Source organism: Muscardinus avellanarius (assembly GCF_963383645.1).
Source record: "Muscardinus avellanarius genome assembly, chromosome: 16".
Classification (NCBI taxonomy): Eukaryota; Metazoa; Chordata; class Mammalia; order Rodentia; family Gliridae; genus Muscardinus; species Muscardinus avellanarius.
In genome coordinates, this window is record NC_137802.1 from 73,265,585 (window position 1) to 73,285,087 (window position 19,503).

Consider the following 19,503-nt stretch of genomic DNA (forward strand, 5'->3'; position numbering starts at 1 on the left):
CCAGAGCTGTGTGCCCAGGGGTCAGGACGCCAGCCTCCATCACACATGCCCACGTGCCCCTTCCAGCTCTCAGCCAGAGCAGGTGGCAAGGTCCTGGGGCTCCTGGATCAGAGGAGGGGATGAAGAAAAACGTCCAACCCGGCGTGGTGGCGCAGGCTCCTCATCCCAGTACTTGGGAGGCTAAGACAGGAGGATCCCAGGTTCAGGCCAGCCTCAGGTACTTAGTGAGGCTTTCTGCAATTTAGTGAGACACTGTTTCGAAATAAAGAATAAAAAATAGGGCTGAGGCTGGGGTGGTGGCACATGCTTGTAATGCCAGCATTTGGGAGGCTGAGAAAGGAGGATTAGAGTTTGCAGACAGCCTCCGCTACTTAGCGAGGCCTTTGCAAGTCAGTATAGCTCGGAGGTAGAATGCCTCTGGGTTCCATCCTCAGGACCACAAAAAAAAAAAAAAAAAAAAAAAAAAAAAAAGGGCTGAGGGTTTAGTTTGGAAGTAGAACACCTCTGGGTTCCATCCTCAGTACCGAAAAAAGAAAAGAAAAATGTCCTGCAGGGTCAAGAGTCCCTTTCCTAGGTAGAGACACAGAAGACCAGCCAGGCCTCGTGTGGCAGGTCAGGGAAGCCACTCAGCTCGCGCCTACGAGCCCGGCCTCCCTGGCTGGCCGTCCCTTGGGCCCACCTCCCCGCAGACACCCGGGACAAGGCTACGCCCATAGCACACCCCACCCCGAGAATGGAGGTGCGTGGGGGTGCTCTCCGACCACGCCAAGCCCCACTGGCCCCTCCTGGGCTCTCCTCTGCCCCTGCCCCCAGCAGGGGGAAACTGAGGCCCACTATCCCCACCTCAGAAGTCGGTGTCCTGTGCCTATAATCCAGTACTTGGGAAGCTGAGGTAGGAGGATGGCAGGTTTAAGGCTAGTGCTGGTAATTTAGCAAGACTTTTGAAACATAAAGTAAGTGTTCACATATATCTGTATCACTTTGAATCTCATTAGGATGTATAATTACATTGTAATAGAGAGATGGCTGGGCCTGACGCTCAGAAGCAGAAAGCCCCTGGGTTCAATCCCCAGTACCACCAGGCATACATCTATATTCTCAGGACTTGGGAGGCCAAAGCCGGGGATCACAGGTTCGAGGCCAGCCTCAGCAACTTAGTGAGACTCTGTTTCAAAATAACAAATAAAACAGATCCGGGGGAGTAGCTTGGAGGTAGAACACCCCTGGCTTCAATTCCTAGTAGCATACACTCCCAAAAAAGAGAAGCCAGGCTGTGGGCAGGGGCGCAGCCATACCCCACGCAGGGGAGAGGGGTTCAAGGGGCACGGGGAGAGGAGGCTTTGGGAAAGGGCCGGAAAGGTCCAGGACTGCACGGCCCGAGCAGAGCTTCCCAGCCTCCCTGGCCCAGAGTCCCGGGCGGCTCTGAGAGCACAGCGCAGTGTCCAGGGCCTGGGAAGTGGCTGCGGCCATTCTGCCGGGTGAGGCCAACCTAGTGACAACCCAGGGTCCTGAGGGATCCAGCCCACCGCAGGGAGCCACAGGCCCCAGGCAGGTCCGGCCGCCAAACTGCCGCACACACCCAGAGGACGCCGGGGCGGATGTGCACGGAGCGAGCGGGTGCCCTGCCCCAGGCCTGACCCAGCCCCGGGATGGCTGTGGTCAGTGAGACCGGCTCGGCCCCTTTCCATCGTCAGCGGGGAAATGCAATGTCACCTGAGTGGAAACACGCCTTCCCACACCCTCTCACTGGCGCTCTCGCACACGCATGCTCACACAGACGGGTACACGAGTGCCCAACAGCTGCACACAAGCATCCCTATGTCCTCACATGCACACCTCACATGTGTGCACACATGCACATGAGTACAGAGACACAGGCGTGTGCTATCTATACACGTGTGCACATGCAGACACATGTCTGTACACATCCGTGTGCGTGTGCCCCAGAACCTCTTGCACAAGGGTCACCGTGCACACACACCCACACCGTCCTCACGCTCATCCCTCCACCCCAGCTCCCTGAAGCACATGGCAGTTCTGGGCATCTGCCCCGTGCCAGGGTGCCCACCCACAGGTTCCAGCACCCCCAAGACACCTGAGCCCTCTTTCCCTGCCCCTCAACAGGCCACCCTGGAGTCAGAGGTCAGTGAGGCCCAGGGACAGCAGGAAGTGCCGCCAGCATGACGCTCGGAGGTGATGCCCCTGTGGGGGCGTGGCAGTGCCCGCCTGGCCTCCTGCACCCCGGCACGTCCCATGCTGGCCTGAGAGCAGGTGGGCCCATGAGGGTCCCTTGAAGCCCTCGAGGGACAGCGGCTCAGGCAGGGCACCTGGTCCCCACCACCCCGATCCTGGGGCACCAACACCCTCCCACCGTGGCCCCAACCTTCTCACGCATGCCCCTTGGCCCTGACTCTGGTCACCTTGGGACCCCAGCCCTGACCCGGCAGACACCAGGCAGAGGCCGAGATGGAGAGGCTCAAGGACTCGGAGAGGAAACCTCAGGTCTGGCCAGGCGCGCCGGGCACCCCACACGCACTTATTTTTAGACAGGACTCGAAGGGCTGCCTGTCACGGGAGGAAAATAAGGCAGGGGAAGACACGTCAGTCCAGCTCCAGAGCGGTGGGCCTAGCGAGAGCAGCCCAGGCCAGGACGGGCCTGCGCGTCAGTGCAAAGTCCCAGCGGGGACATCCCTCCAGCCACTGGTCCCCAGGGGGCCTGGAGCTGCCCCCCAGGAATGCGGCCTCCTGCCAAAAAGGTTCCGGGCAGCTTCCTGGGATAAACAAGACGGCCTGCACGGGGACCACACCGCTCAGTGGCCGGCAGCCGGGTCTCTGGAGAAAAGAGGGGAAGTGTGTAGTTCCCCTGGTGTGCGCGCTCCCGGGTCCCAGCCCGGGGCGGAGAGGCTGTGCCAGGCTCAGCACGTCTGCCCGGCGCGGCTCCTCACAGGCAGCACGCCATCGCCGGGACACGAAGGACCCAGCAGGCGTCAGGACACAGGAACCTGACGAGTCCGTCCTGAATACGTCAGCGCGGTCCACAAAGCAGCGTGGAAAAGCCAGACAGGCTCGACAGGGGCCTCCGCGGCCACCGGCCCGCTACTCACGGGCAAGCCAGGGAGGACCACCTGGCTGGAAGGCTGAGGTTGGGAGGAGAGGGGGCCCAGCGCTGCTGGGAGCGCCGTCACTAGAGGCCCCGGGGCAGGTGTGTAGGACCGTCACCTGGGAGATTCTCTGCACCCCACAGGGCGGCAGGGACCCGCCGCTGCCGGGACCAGGGGTGTGGGAAACGGCGGTGACGGCCCACGGGTGCGGGGCTTTTACCAGGAAACAAAAGCCTCCAAAATGTATTGTGTGAGGCTGCACAACTCTACACGTTTACGAAAAGTCACAGGCTCTACCCTTCAGGGCATGGACGTCGAGGAGGGGGTGGGCAGGGGCCTCCCAGGACAGAACGCTCCCGGCAGCTTCACACGGAGCGGCCCAAAGCCACGGGCCCAAATGCGCCAGGCGGAGCCCGCCAGAAAGGGAGAATGTTACCCAACAGAGCGCGAGAGGCACCTGGCCGGCAGCGCGGGGTGCGGGGGCAGCCGCCGGGCAGGGCCGAGGCTGCGACCAGCTGGGCAAACCCACCGAGCTGCACGCTGCGGGCCCCAGCACCTGCGCCACACTTAGCAGGAAGCTGGGGACTAGAGGAGATCCCGCATGGAGGAGCCGGCATGGACCATGGACGTCTTCGCGTCTCCGAGCCCAGCCCAGCCATGACAAAAGCCGCTGCCCCCTCCGCCAGTGTCCGCCGGCCCAGCTGTCCTGTGGCCTGCACTCAGGCTGCCCGGAGCGGGAAGAACAGCTGCAGAATCGCGGCCCAGCACAAGGGCAAACAGCATAAATCATGGAGAATTTCAAGCCAGCAGGGACAGAGTGTGAAGCCAGAGGGGCCCAGACCAAGGACAGCACCCCAGGCCAGGCCTGGCCTCCAAGCATGGCCTCAGGACACAGTGCGGGACCCAGGCTCCCCCATGCCTGGCCTGGAGGACAGGTGACCCCCACAGCAAGCTCGAGCCAGCTAGTCATGGCTGCCCCATGCTGTTTGCCCAAGCCAGTGGCCAGGAGGGCCCCCCAGGGACCCTGAAGAGTGGGTGGAGCTGACCCTCAGGGAGGGAGGGAGGCGGCACCCACACCTCCCAGGGAGGAGGCAAGGATGGGTGAGGCCATGTGACCCCCACCGAGGTCGCCATCCAGCCATCACCCCGCAGCCGCCGGGCCACCTGTGACAGGTGACCCAGCTGCCCAGAAGTGCCCGCTGCAGAGGCCCTGCCTCCCTGGGTGTGGCCATGCCCTGGCAGGGCTCTTGCCAGTACAGGCCTAGTCGGGGTCAGCGTTGGGGCCTGCGGGAGCAGGGCAGTGGCCTGCACCCTCACTGCCGCACGTACCAGCTCTGAGCGGCCGCTCCTGTGGGCTTCCAGCTGCAGCTCTACCCGGGGTGACCCTCAAGAGGACCTTCCCCAGGCTCCCAAGCCAGGCCCTGGCCCTGGCGGAGGACGGCAGGCGTGACCCTGCCCACCATGACAGTCCTCAGGCGACCGTCCGCCCGCCCAGACGGGAGGCCTGGGAACTGGCTCCGGCCCCGGCCCCGGCCGCTGCCCTCATTTCCTCTGCCGGCTTCCTCTGTGGGGGGTGGGGAGGCCGTGGCTGCCTGTCCTGCGCCTGGTTCCTCTGTGACAGGCAGGCGGGGCAATGCCGAAACTCTCCCAACACCAGGGCTGACGGTCTGCCGCCAGCCCATCAGGTATGGCCATGCGGGCCCCTCCAGGTCACCCTTAACCCTGTCCTAGAGCTGCTGGAGAGGAACAGACGGCCACAGGGCCAGGTGAGGGGCCGGCATAGACCACCCTCCAGGAGCAGAGGACAGGTGGCCGTCCTGAGCCCCTCGGCCTCCCTCTAGCTTACTGTGTTTCTGTGTCCTCTCTGACAAGGACACCAGCCACTTGACCACTCACATCTCCAAAGACCCTGATTCTAAAGAAGGCCCGCTCTGAGGGCCTGGGTGGGCATGAGTCTGGGCTGTACCATTGAGTCCATGGGCGCCTCCAAGCGAGCCCCTTGAGGTGGGGCACAGGGTGCAGGGAGGGACCCCAGCACCCAGGGAGCAGGTTTCCCAGGTCACAGTGAGGCGGGATGCCTCAGGGCGATGGGTCTTCAGGTGTTAGGACCCTCACTGGGAGCAGGAGCCGCTGAGCCTCACAGGAGGTAAACAGACACTGAGATATCAAGACACCGGTCCCTGCTCACACAGCAGGGCCAGGTCTCCAGCCTGCCCTCTTCCATGGAAGACAGCTGGGACAGCAGGCGGACGGGGCCTGTGAACCCAGAAATGCAAGGCGGACCCTCCTGCACTTTCCAAGCAACATAACTACCACAGGTCCAGCCTGGCTGGCTTGAGGGACTCAGGCCTGTGTGAAAGCCGGGGCGCCAACATGCCCGTTCAGGTCCCCAAGGCCCGGGCAGAACCAGGTGGAAGACAGCCCGGGCTCAGGCATGGACGGTGCCAGCGCAGCGGCCCAGGCGGACAGCTCAGGGGACTGTGGCCAAGACACCCCCAGAGCTCTGTGGGCTCTGCTGCGCGTGCACACAGAACACACGTGTGCAGGAACACACATGCACGGGGACATGTGTGCACACGAGCGTGTGAAAATGTAGGCATGTGTCATGTGTGTATGGCATGTGTGAGCATATGAGGTATGTGATTGCGTGTACCGCAGGTTCACACGTGTGAGTCTGTGTATGTGTGTGTATTGTGCGCAAACCCATGTGTCTGGTGTGTAAAGCCATGCACATGCATGATCTCCAGGGCCCAGGCAGGTGGGGGAGAGGAGCCCTCCCTAGGGAAGGGCTCAGCCCGGGTCCCTGGAGAACGTACACAATGGAAAGTAGTCCCCTGAGCCCTGTCCAGAGGCCGTGGGACCCTGCGCTCCCGCCACCCACGGGCTTTCCGCTCCGAGGCTGCTCCCAGCAATCCCCTTCCTGCGCCTCTCCCAGGAGCCTCCTCAACCTGCCCCGCGAGTGTCGAGCTAGTGGCAGTGTCCTGGGCCGCAGCGAGGGGGTAGCGGCCAGAGTGCGGTTTGAGAGGGCCTCTGACCGGGCCCCTGCTCTTGGGCTGCACAAGGCCTCAGGGAACAACTTGCCGGTTTCCGGGTTGCGTCACGAGCCAGCCAGCAGGACCCCTGGGAGCACCCTGGCCGTCCCTGGGGCACCTCCTGGCCCCTCAGGCCCAAGGCACCACTGTGCTGCTCAGAAGAGGCCCGGCAGGCGCAGCCTCCTCTGCCACACGGTCCCATGGGCCCCAGGGTGCCTGGCCCTGCACCTGGCCAGTGCTCACGTGGACTGAGGACTGGGAAGGACACAGGGCATCGGCGGCCTGGGGACAAGATGGGAGGTGGGGGCAGGAGCCAGCCGCGTGCCCTCGTGTGCTTCTGTACAGTCTAAGTACTGCTGCTTGGTCCACAGAGACAGCCTGCCCCGGGACGGCCTTAACCGACACCACCAAAGCCCCCAGCGTGGGCACCACAGGCCCCCGACAGATGGGGAAGCTGAGGCCCAGAGAGGGTCAGATGCTCAGGAAGGAGCCAGTGCACAGACCAGCAGGACCACCCGGGCAAACCCAGCCCCTGAGTGTTCCCGGAGCCTAGTGACCCCGAGCCCGAGGGCTCCTCGCCGCACACCCACGAGTCCAGCACCTAGGACAGGTCTGGGCCCAGGAGCCACAGTGCACAGTTCCCTCCCGGATGGGGAGCGAGTCAACCCCCACCTCGGGACACTCCTGGAACGAGGTCGGACCCTCTCCTCGGCCCAGCTCCAGGGGCTCCTGTTCCCCACCAGGGCCCCTGTCGCCCCTCAGGACCTGGTCTCCCGTGCCCAGCCCGCCTGGTCTATCCCACCCTCTGTGCAGGACTGGGCTCAGAAATGCTGCTCCAAGACTGCACCTCTCAGGAGACCAGGTGGAGGGAGCGGGCGCCCCCCCAGGAGCTGGCCCGTGCAGCCAGTGCCTCCCGGGAGCAGGGGTGTGTGCGGGCCTGGCCCCTACGCCCCATCCACCCCAGGGTGGCTGGTAGCAGAGGGGGCCAGGCCGCACTCCAGAGGGTGCCACTAGGTCCGACCTCTGACTCAGTCCCTCCACTCTCCCACACCACCAGGGCTTCTGTCACGTCCACGGGGACCAGCTCAGACCCTGCGTGGACTGAGAGCGGGCCCATGAGCAGGGCACAGACCCTTAAATAAACCATAACCACTGTGAGCGTGCGATCCCCTCCGGGCTTTGGCCTGTTAGGAGCCCTCCCACCCCCAGATGCAGTGAGCCATCTCTTCACTCGAGTAAGGAGAAGAGCCGGGAGCCCCAGAGGCAACAGCCGCGGGCCATACACACCTCCCTGCCTCCAAGGCCTTGCCGGTCCGCTGAGTGGCAGGAACTCGCAGAGCCTCTACCCGCCGGACGCCTGACCACAGGCCAGCCATCCAGCCATCCTGCTTCCCAGATGGGAAAATGGAGACCCTGGGGGCAAGGCCAGGCAGAGCGACTGACTGCGGGGAGGGACGGGGCTCTGAGCACAGGCTAAGCTTAGCTGCGGGAGGCGACCCCATCTCCTTCCCAAAGACCCAGCGCCCGCAGGCCCCAGCCCGCTGCCCAGCAGAAGCGCCCACCCACTGCTCAGTTCAGGCCCTCCCGGCAGGGGCTCCGAGCCTGCTGGGCACAGCTCAGACATAGCCCTCCTTCCCGCCACAACTTTGTTCCCTCTTAGGTCTTTTAGGCGACGACACGTTGTAATTACACTGATCACAGCTGTCTACTAAACACAGGCAATAAAGTGCCTAGGAGGCTGCTTCTGAGGGGGGGGAAGGGCTCGCCTGCCCTGGACACCCCTGCAGGGAGGGTGAGGAGAACCCACAGGGCAGGTCTGCCCCCAACAGTGAGTGCCAAGGACCGTGGTGGGCAGAGGGATGCCTCCCTACTGGGCTCAGAACTGGTGCCCGCCCCCCACCCTGGCAACAGTTCCAGGGCCACCCCCACCTGGAGGCAGGACCTGCCTCCCAGCAGGAGGGACCAAGCCCACTGGGCAGGGCCTGGCTCGGGCCCAGCCACCTGGATGCCTGTCCCTAAAGGTGGTCTGGGCCTGGGGCTGCCCCTGCCGGGTTCTGGGCCATTCACTGCTGGTGACTGTGATCTCCGAGCCCCGAGCGCCTCTCCAGGAAGTCCTTTCCAACCAAGTGGCAGCCATACCCTTAGCCAAGAAGACAGACCTCCAGCAGCTTCCCTCCCCGGGGAACAAATGCCTTCAGACCTGCTCACCCAGGGGACCCTGTGCGAGGGAGACCCAGGAGGGCCGTCACGTGCCAGGCTAGCTTTGTTTGCACTGCATCGGCCCTGTGCCAGATCCCCAGGGGCACGCAGTGGGACTCCAGGCCCCTGCATGGGGATGATCACCCACTCAGGCCAAGCAGGGGCTGGAGCTGGCAGGAAGGCCTACAGCCTCCCGGCAAGCCCCAGGGACCCCCAGCGGCTAGGCCCCTCTGCCCACCCCAGCTGCACACCATGGCTAGACTGCCGTGGCTAAAAGTACCACCCCCAGGCCCACTGGCCCTGAGGGATAAGAGGTCTGGACCTGGATTCCGGTCAGCCAGCTGGACAGCACCCCTCAGCCTCACCTGCTGCCAGGGCCTGGGCCCCCACCAAGGCCCACCTCGAGGTCTCCACCCCATGGGCTGACCGCCACTCCCACCTCCCCCACGAGCTGCCCGGCCAGACAGGGATCACCAGAAGCAGCTCTGGGCCTGGGAAGGAGCCTCCCATGCAAAGGCCACGGACCAGCAAGAGGCCCCAGCAGGCCTGTACCCCAGCCTGGCAGGCCACCCCAGCCTCCCGGAGGGCCCTCCGTCCTGCAACCCCGTCTCCTGCACACCTGGGGCCAGCACTAGCCCTCCAAGCTCCAGGTACCTGTGCGGGGGAGGCCCAGCCACGCTGCCCCCCAGGCCTGCCCACCTTCTAGACCACAGGGTCCTGCCGCACTGGTCCCTGCTCCTCTGAGCCAGCTCTGGATGGAGAAAGGGTTAATTTCCATGCAAAATGGGAAACCCGAGGCTGCAGCAGCCCCGACCAGTGAGGAGGCGGGGCGGGGGTCAGCGGCAGCCGCAGCAGGCCGGGCAGGCCAGGCCGGCAGAGCGGACTCACCGGGGTCGAAGTGGGAGCTGAAGGCAAAGCTGGGGTTGAAGAAGGAGGACGACATGGCCAGGGCCAGCAGCGCGGCGGGCATCCCGGGCGGCGGCGCTGCGCTCAGGACGCCCGCCGCCCTGGCCCGCGCCCGGGCATCGCCCAGCGCCGCCGCAGGTGCCGAGCGGCCCGCGCCCAGCGCCCCCGCCACGCCGCAGCGCGGGCTCCGGTGGGGGCGGCCACAGACGCGGCGCCTCCGCCCGCCGCCGGCGCCGCGGGGCTCGGCTGGTGCAGTCCGAAAGCACGGGAGCGCGCGCGGGGGGGGGGGGCGCGGAGACCGAGCGCGGGGGGGGGGCAGAGACCGAGCACGGGGGGGGGGCAGAGACCGAGCACGGGGGGGGGCAGAGACCAGCACGACGGGGGGGCAGAGACCGAGCACGGGGGGGGGGGCAGAGACCGAGCACGGGGGGGGCAGAGACCGAGCACGGGGGGGGGCAGAGACCGAGCACGGGGTGGGGGGGCAGAGACCGAGCACGGGGGGGGGGCAGAGACCGAGCACGGGGTGGGGGGGCAGAGACCGAGCACGGGGGGGGGGGGCCGGAGACGGAGGTGCAGAGACTGGGGCGCCGGGAGGGGGGGTCGGGGTACTGAAAAGGGGGCAGAGACGGGGGCAGGGGGGGTCAGAGACCGAGCCCCGAGGGGGGGCCGGGGACCAAGGGGCAGAGACGGGGGCACGGGAGGGGGGGAGATGTCAGAGACCGAGCACCGAGGGGGGGCCGGGGACGAGGGGGACAGAGATGGGGGCGGGGGGGAGTCGGGGTGCCGAAGGGGGACAGAGACCGGGCGGGGGGCCCGAGGCACCGAAAGGGGGGTGGAGACCGGAGCACCTGGGCGTGGGGGGCCGCGGCGGGGGGATGGAGCCCGCGGGCGAGGGGCCGGGCTGGGGACTGACGGGTGCGGAGGCCGAGGCACGCGGGGGCCGCGGGGGCCAGGGCCCAGGCCGGGGCGTGAGGGTGGGGGCGGCGGTCGGATGGAGGGGAGCAGCCCAGGGCGGAGGGCGGCCGGTCACTCGCGGGTTTCGGAGGCGGCGGCTCGGCCCGGTGCCCTCTGGGCGGCGCCTGCACTGGCGGGGGCGGGGGGGCTATTTTTGCACAAACCGCCTGCGGCTGTGCCAAGCTGCGACACCCGGTGGAGAAGCACACCGGCCGCCCCCAGCCGCAGAGTCGGCTAGGGCCCGCCACCGAGGGCTGCCCCTGCCCGACCCTCGTCGCCGAGCCCCTCCCCCGCTACGCCATCTTGCCCCGGGCCGCTGCTGGCAGGGCGGGAGTGCGCGGGCCTGGGCGGCAGAGTGGAGGCTGCCGAAGTCCACTCACTCGTTCATTCTTGGGCCCTGCAGAGCCCCTGGGAGACCCAGTTAGGCCGGGGTGGGGGGTTCAGGGCAGCAGGAGGAATGTCTAGCTCCAGTTGGGCCCCAGAGTTTTAGGGAGGGAAGGACTGGGGGGAGAAGGCCCCAGGAGCAAGGGCGCAGGACAGGTGCTAGGGCCAGCAGGCCTGGGAGAGTGGGCCAGGACCCGCCCTTTTATTTCCAAGGTGGTGCTTGTGAAGAAAGGCCCCCGGATACGGCAAACAAGGAGGGCCCTGGCCCCTCTAACTTTAGAGGTCTGCTGCTAGGTGGGGTCAGCTTCCCCACCTGGCGGGGCCACCCAGGGTCTTCTCCCTGGGCTGCTGTGGACCACGGAGGTCAGTGCCTGTGGAGACGGCAGGGTGGCTCACTACCCCCCCAAGCTGGCCAGGTGCCCTCCCGCAGGCTGTGGTCCAGGATGGCACCAGTGTGAGGGTCAAGGGCTAGGTCAGGGAGACACTCTCTGGCCCCCACACGGCGGCCCACCTCTGCCCAGCCTGGAAGGTGCCTCAGAACCTGGGCCCACTTTGGTGCTGGTTTAGGGCCAGACTGCCAGTACCCTGGATGACCGGCCTCTGAAGAGGCTCAGGGCTTCCCTCCGCTTGCCACTAAACGCACATACAGGCCGCCGAGAGCGGGCTGGGCAGAGGCGGCCACCAGCATGGCTTCTGCCCAGCCCTGCGGTCAGTGAGCCCCTCCGGTACAGGACCCCGAGGCTCCTGTGCCTGCCTGGGGGAGCCCTTCTGCACCTGCGCCTAGCAGGGACTGACCACCTGCGTGAGCCCAGGTGTACACTGTGGGGTCCAGGGGTGTTGGCGGCTGATGTGGGAGTACCCTGTTCAGTCCTGCCCCGTGATGGGGACGTGGCCGCAGGAGTGTCCCCGGGGCTGGCCTGGCGGGAAGGGTGTCTGTGGAGGGGTTGCCCAAAGGCAAAGGCCGAGAGGCACTGGAAGGACTAGGGGCAGAGGTCTAGCCTTGGGTGGGGAAGCGTTGCAGGGCTAGGCCTGGGGGAGGCCCAGCAAGGTAGGCACCGCCTTGGGAGCAAACCCAGGGGCCACGGAAAGCTCGGCAGCTACGGCCATCATCAGCAAGCTATCTGTCCACGCCATGCGGGTCATGGCTCCAGGAGCCAGATGCATCTCTGATATGAGCTGAAACAGGCATGGGCCACAAAGCCATGCAGCTCAGCGACAGGTCACAAAAGGCCACAGCACACGTGACCCTATTTCCATGAACCGTCCAGAACAGGCAAATCCCCAGAGACAGAAGGTGGACTGGTGGCTACCAGAATCCCAGAACCCGGGGGTGGGGGGAGCAGGGCTTCTTTTGGGGTGGTGAAAAGTGTTCTGGAATTAGCTAGATGTGACAGCTGCGAGCCCCATGAATACAGGGATCGGCTGAGCTGGGTGCGGTGGCCTGCCGGTGACCCAGCACGCAGGAGGCTGGGGCTGAGTGTGAGGCCCCCGGGCCTGTCTCGAACCCCAAAACAAGAACATTCCGCTAAGCTGTACACTTGAATATGGAGAGTTTTATGGCATGAAAATTACATCTCAATAAAGCTGGTAAAATGAATTTAAAAATCAAGGCAACTAGCCAGGCGTGGTGGCGCACGTTGTAATCCCCGCGCGCTTGGGAGGCGGAGACAGGAGGATCGCGCAGGTTCGAAGCCAGCCTTGCTGGCTTAAGAGACCCTGTTTCCAAATAAAAACTATAAAATAGGTCTGGGAGTGTAGCCCGGAAGTAGAAGGCCCCTGGGTTCCATCCCTAGTACCACCAAAAAATAAAAATAAAAATAAAATCAAGGCAACTATTATTTTAATGTGATTTTTTAAATTAATTTATTTTGCCAGGCGTGGTGGCACACGCTTATAATCCCCATGCTTGGGAGGCGGAGACAGGAGGATCACGCAGATTCGAAGCCAGCCGTGCTGGCTTAAGAGACCCTGTTTCCAAATTTAAAAAAAAAAGTATAAAATAGGTCTGGGAGTGTAGCCTGGAGGTAGAAGGGTTTCCAGGAACCCCAGAACCACACACACAAAAATTATTTTTTTGCTGCTGGGGATGGAACCCAGGGCCATTCTACTTCCGAGCCACACCCCCAACTCTATTTTTTTTCCATTTATTTATTTATTTTGGTGTTACTGGGGGTGGAACCCAGGGGCTTTTCTACCTCCCGGCTATACTCCCAGGCCTATTTTGTACTTTATTTGGAAACAGGGTCTAAGTCGCTGAGAGCCTCACTAAGTAGCTGAGGCTGGCTTTTAAACTGTGTGATCCTCCTGTCTCAGCCTCCCAAGCACGGGGATTACAAATGTGTGCCACCACGCCTGGCTTTATTCTTTATTTTGAAACAGCATCTAAGTTGCAAAGGGCCTAAGTACCTGAGGCTGGCCGTGAACTTGTGATCCTCCTGTGTCAACTTCACAAGTACTGGGATTACAGGCGTGAGTCACCATGCCCAGCTTGAACAAGGTCTTTCTATTACCCAAGCTGGCTTTGAACCTGCGATCCTCCTGTCTCCGCCTCCCAAGTGTTTGGGTTACAGGTGAGCACCAACACGCCTGGCATGGTGGTGGGCTTCCTATAAAGCCACGGGTCATTTGATTGAGGGCCCACCCTATGCGAGTATGACCTCACGTGTGTGTGTGTGTGTGTGTGTGAGAGAGAGATGGGGACAGAGCCCAGGTCTTGTGTGTGCCGAGCAAGTACTGTATACTGAACCACGTCCACACCCAGGTGTGGCCTCATGTTAATTACACCCACAAAGACCCTGTTTCCAAGTGAGGCCTGTTCAACCCGGGAAGCCCCGTGAGCTCTCCTGCCTCAGCACGCAAAGCCAGGCCCCACGCAACCTCACCTGCTGGGCCCCCCACGACCTGCCACCTGCCCAGCCTCAGAGCAGTATCTCCAGGTGCCTGGACCCTCTGCCCACAGCCCATGTAGCCCCCGTGCTGGGCCCTGAGTGCGGAGGGAAACTGGCAGGACCAGGGAGCAGGTGCTCACAGCCGGGCGAAGGCAGGGACCTGCCCGACACTTCACACCACACCCCGGGCTGCTGCGGTCCCTGTGGGGCCGTGGACAGGATGCTGGGAGAGGGCTGCGCTGCAGGGGCGCCGTCCTACCCAGGCCCCCAGCCCCCCAGCTGCGCTCTGTGGCTAGCCCCACCCAAAGTGGGGGCCAGGGCCTGTTGGGAGGGGCGGCTCTGAGCAGAAAGGAAACTGGAGGGGCCGCTGGGGACCGGCCATCTGTCAGCTGGGGGCAGGGCTGGTTCTGGAAGCTCTGGAGAGTGGTGCCGGCCGGCCGCCGGGCTCCCCACACGGGCCTGGCCTGGTGGCCCAGCAGGCTGCTGCTCTCTGGGCTGCTTTTTTTTTTTTTTTTTTTATGGTACTAGGGATGGAACCCAGAGGCATTTTACCATTGAGCTACATCCCCAGCCCCATTTTTAATATTCTTATTTTGAAACAGTCTCACTAAATTGCAGAGGGCCTCCCTAAGTAGCTGAGGCTGGCTGCGAATCCACCATCCTCTGTCTCCGCCTCTCAAGCAAGCGCGTACCATCGCGCCCGGCTCCTTTCTTTTATTTTACTCTATCTGTACTAGGGATGGCGCCAGGTGAGTCACCGTTGCTGAGCGTCTAAGTGGCAGAGGTGGTCCTTGAACCTGCGATCCTTCTGTCAGCTTCCTGAGTACTGAGACCACAGGTGTGCCGCCGTGCCTGACTAGGGTTCTGTCCCTAGGAATGTGCAGAGCAGGCCCATCCACAGGGACTGGGGCAAAGTGGGGGTGCCGGGGGCCGGGCAGTCGGTCAGCGTTTAGTGGGACAGGATTCCCTTTGGGGCTGCTGAGAATGTTCTGGAGCAGACAGTGTGATGGTCACGCGCCACTGTGAGCACGCGACGCTCCCAACCGTCCGCTCTGGTGGAGTTTATGTTATGTGGGTCTCATCGCAGTAAAAGAAGGGAACATGCAGAGCGGGAAAGAGGATGCTCTCAGGACCCCTGCAAGACGACGTTCAAACACAAGATAGAAAAAGCTGGGGCCGGGCGTGGTGGCGCACGCTTGTCATCCCCGCACTTAGGAGGCAGACAGGAGGATGACGCAGGTTCGAAGCCAGCCTCGCTGACTTAAAAGACCCTGTTTCCAAATAAAAAAGTATAAAGTAGGTCTGGGCGTGTAGCTCAGAGGTAGAAGGGTTTCCAGGAGCCTCAGTACCACCACCACCACCAAAAAAAAAAAAAAAAAAAAAGCTGGGTGCGGGCATGGTGGCACTCCCCTGTCATCTCAGTACTTGAGAGGCTGAGATAGGAGGATCTTAGGTTCAAGGACAGCCTTGGCATTTACTGAGACTTTCAGCAACTTAGTGAGACCCTATTTCCGAAAAAAAAGAAAGAAAGAAAGAAAGAATAAAATAGGGCTGGGTGTGTAGCTACCATCAATCAATCAAACAATCAATCAATCAATCCAGGCATGGTGGCACACACTTGTAATCCCAGCACTTGGGAGAATGAGACAGGAGAATGGCAGGCTTGAGGCCAGTCTCAGCTATTTAGTGAGGCCCTCCACAACTTAGTGAGACCCTGTTTTAAACTAAAAAATAAAATAGGGCTTGGGGTGCAGCTCAGAGGTAGAATGCACCTGGGTTCAATCCCCAGTACTGCAAAAAACTAAAAATTAAAGAACTGGGCATGGTGGCGCACGCTTGTAATCCCAGCGCTTGGGAGGCAGAGACAGGAGGATTGCATACGTTAGAAGCCAGCCTCAGTCACTTAGTGAGGCTCTCAGCAACTTAGTGAGACCCTGTTTCCCAATAAAATATAAAATAGGTCTGAGAGTATAGCCTGGAGGTAGAAAGCCCGTGGGTTCCACCCCCAGTACCAAAAAAAAAAAACAAAAAAAAAACTAAAAATTAAAAACTTTAAAAATACAAAATAAAACAGGGCTGGAGATGTAGTTCAGAAGTATATGCCCCTGGGTTTAATTTCCAGTACTAAAAAAATTAAAAAATTAATATAATAAGCCAGGTGTGGTGGTGCACGCTTGTAATCCCAGCATTTGGGAGGCTGAGCCAGGAGGTTCATGGTTCGTGGACAGCCTCAGCTATTTAGTGAAGCCCTTTGCAACTCAGTGAGACCCTGTTTCAGAATAAAGAATAAAAAATTAGGCTGGGGGTATAGCTTGGAGGTAGAATGCCCCTGGATTCCCCCCCCAAGTACTGCAAGAAAAAAAAATAGCAAGATAAGCCTTTGTATATAAGGTCAAGTGGTTTTTGATAAGAATGTCAAGACCATTAGCTGGAAAAAATGGCCCAGGACCAAGACCTGCAGTGGGCAGGGTGGGGCTGGCCCGGGCTGCTACCGCCCTCTGGGCTGCCCAGCCCATGCGAGGCGGCCCTGGTGACCTGGCCCGCTGGCCCCACTGGCCTCAGGGTCCTTTAAGTACCTCAAATTCTTGTAGGACATGCAGAAGTTCCAAGCCTCAGGGCAGCAGGGGAGCGTCAGCCGCTAGAGCGTCCAGGCCCTTAGCAAGGTGAGAGACCAAGTAACAGCAATGGTGGGGTGGGGTACCGGTGCCCTGGGAAGGCACATCGAGACCACCATGCCTGCCTGCAGGCCTGGCATCACCCAGCAGGCCCCGCTGGCTGAGTGGGAGGCCGGGCCGCAGGTCAGCACTGGACACAGGGAGGCCCAGACACTGGACCCATGGTCGCCTCTCCAGGGCCTCAGTCCCCCACCTGTAAAGTGGGGAGTAACCGTCTGAAAGCTGCCCCAAAGCACCGCCCTGACTGAGCCCCCTGGGCCCACGTACATCCCGCCCACCATCCCCAGTGGCGCGCCCGCCGCCCCGGTCCACGGTGAGGTGAAGTCACTGTCCAACGCTGGCGGGGATGGGAGGATAGATTTCAAAAGTGGGGAGGAGTCAAGGGGACCCCCGCCCCGGGCTGGACCTGGGCAGTCTGTATCACACCGTCTCTCTCCAGTGCTGAGCAAGCTCCCTGACCGCCAGGCCGCAGCCCCAATCCCACAGCCCCTGGGGGGCCATCAGCCCAGGTCAAGATGGAGAGACAGTCCTGGGATGCTGCACTGGGCGGGCGTTTCGCTGGGCTGAGGACTTGGGAACAGAGAGGTGGCCTTGGTGGGCCTGGGAAGGGCCACTGTGGGGCTGCGCGCGGGGAGGGGTGGGGTGGGGCCTGCAGGTGGCTCCTGGGTCTAGGCTACCTTGCCCTCCATTCACCCCCCACACTGCTGGCCATAGGTCTGGGGGCAAAGGGCAGGCAAAGTACCCCCCAGGAAAGAAAAGACCACACCCGGCTGGAAAGTAAAGTTAGAAATAAAAAATAAAAAGATAAGAAGAGCAATGCAGTTATAAATATCCCACAATTCAAAGAAACTGCCATGGAAATCAGAAAATATTTGGAACCTAACAGTAAAAAAATATATAATATACCAACCTTTGTGGGTGTAGCTCAAATTATAATTTAAGGAAAATTCATAGTCTGGAAAATTCATAGTCTTAAAAATGCATGCCGGGCGTGGTGGCGAAGGCTTGTAATCCCCGCACTTGGGGGGCAGAGACAGGAGGATCGCGCAGGTTCGAAGCCAGCCGCGCGCGCTGGCTTAGGAGACCCTGTTTCCAAATAAAAATGTAAAAATAGGTCTGGGAGTGTAGCCCGGAGGTAGAAAGGCTTCCAGGAACCCCAGTACCATTAAAAAAAAAGATGCATGAATTTCAGCACACTTGTAATCCTAGTACTTGGGAGGCTGAGACAGGAAGATCACAGGTTTGTGGCCAGCTTTAGCTACTTAGTGAGGCCCTCGACAACTTAGTGAGGCCCTCGACAACTTAGTGAGATTCTATCTTTTTTTATTTTTATTTTTTGTGGGTCTGGGGATGGAACTCAGGAGCATTTGACCTCCGAGCTATACCTCCGGCCCTATTTTTTTTTGTTTTTTTGGTGATACTGGGGGTTCCTGGAAACCCTTCTACCTCCAGGCTACACTCCCAGACCTATTTTTGTTTTTTGTTTTGTTTTTTTGGAAACAGGGTCTCTTAAGCCAGCACGGCTGGCTTCGAACCTGCTCAATCCTCCTGTCTCTGCCTCCCAAGCACAGGGATTACAAGTGTGCACCACCATACCAGGCTATTCTTTATTTTGAAACAGGGTCTCACTAAGCCGGGCGTGGTGGCGCATGCTTGTAATCCCAGCATTTGGGAGGCTGAAACAGGAGGATCGTGGTTCATGGACAGCCTCAGCTACGTAGTGAGGCCCTTCCGCAACTTAGTGAGACCCTGTTTCAAAATAAAGAATAAAAAATAGGGCGGAGCCGGACATGGTCACTTGGGAGGCAGAGACAGGAGGATCGCGCAGATTTGAAGCCAGCCATGCTGGCTTGAGAGAACCTGTTTTCAATAAATAAATAAATAAATAAATAAATAGTATAAAATTGGGTCTGGAAGTGTAAGCCCAAAGGTAGAAGGGGTTCCAGAAACCCCAGTACCACAAAAAAAAAAAAAAAATATATATATATATATATATATATATGGTGGGAGTGTAGCTCGGAGGTCAAATGCCCCTGGGTTCCATCCCCACACACAAAAAGAAACACACAAAAATTAAAAATAAAGAATAAAAATGGAATTGGAAGTGTCGCTTGGAGGTAAAATGCCCCTGGGCTGAATCCCTAGTACTATGAAACACAACACAGGACAAAAGCATGATTTTAAAGGGAAAAATGCTGGCAACCAGTGACCTAAGTTTCCTTCTCAAGAAGGTAGAGAAATAAGTCGGGCGCAGTGACGTGTGCCTGGCAATTCCAGAGCTCGGGAGGCTGAGACAGGAGGACTGCAGGTTTGAGACCAACCTAGCAATTTAGCAAGAGCCTGTTTCAAAACAAAAATAAAAGGCTGGGTGTATCTAGAAGAAGAATGCCCCCCCCCATACCGCTCCAAAAAGTGAGAGAAAAAGAACAGGAGCGGCTCTGCGGGGTGAGGTGGGTGGCTGGAAGTAACCCCGGGCAGTCTGCTTGAGAGTCCAGAGTCTGACCCTCCCCCGGAAGTCCTCCCCCCACCAACCCTACACCCACCAGCCCACACAGGGGACCCAGCTGCCAAGATGGTGGACTCTGGCTACCTGCTGCGGCCAGGGGCTCTCCACTCTAACCTGTCCTAGTCAGTCCCTCCGCTCTGCCCGCTGTGGTGGTCAGGAGCTCTTCCACCCAAGATACCCGCAGTGGTCAGGGGCCCCTGCACTCTGGGACCCTCCCTGCCCAGCAGAGCCCCGAAGTGCTGTGTCCTGCTCGGTGAGGTCCTACCTCGCCCTGCCCTGTTCTTTTGTCCACTCTGGGCTAGAACCACCTACGGTGGACAAGGCTGGAGGCCGAGGCAGGGGCGGGCCATCGCGCCTGCAGGGCTCGGGCCTCCCGCACCTCGGAGCGGCACGGCTGTCCAGGTGAGGCAGCCCCACGCCCGCCTCCAGACACGTTTACCGGCCAGCCGAGACAGCGAGACGGTGCCGCGCAGGTTGGACAGGCCGTAGTCAGCACAGGGACGCAGCCCCTTCACGTCAAGAGCAAAGGATTACGTGTGGCAGCTGAAACCTGAAGGGAGCGCAGCAGCGGTGCAGTGGCTCAGAGCTGGGGCACAGGCTCCGGGTGAGCACCCGCGGGAGGAGCAGATGCCCAACAGACCCCGCAGAAGTGAACGGACTAGGGACCAGAGAGCGCACAGACTGACTCAGGAGTGACGGCAGGGCGGCCGCGCAGACTCAGAGCACAGGGAGACCGACAACCCGCTGACCGCACGCAAGGAAGGAAGGAAAGAAGGAAGGAAGGAAGGAGCAAGCCAACTCAGGAACAAAGGAACCAACCAGGAATGCACGAGCTGAGGGAAGCCTGCGGCCCAGGAG

The 19,503-nt window shown here is 61.0% G+C and overlaps 1 protein-coding gene across 1 annotated transcript in view; it reads right to left on the bottom strand.

Annotated features, from left to right (window-relative positions):
* The window catches only part of AATK (apoptosis associated tyrosine kinase), a gene marked incomplete at both ends in the record, with an annotated part of 32,551 nt that extends 23,249 nt beyond the window's left edge, over positions 1 to 9,302 (bottom strand). The window contains one exon of the mRNA XM_080714158.1: positions 9,221 to 9,302. Within this exon, the coding sequence (XP_080570284.1) occupies positions 9,221 to 9,302 (82 nt within the window). The remainder of the gene's footprint in view (positions 1 to 9,220) is intronic.
* Positions 9,303 to 19,503: the final 10,201 nt, after the last annotated feature.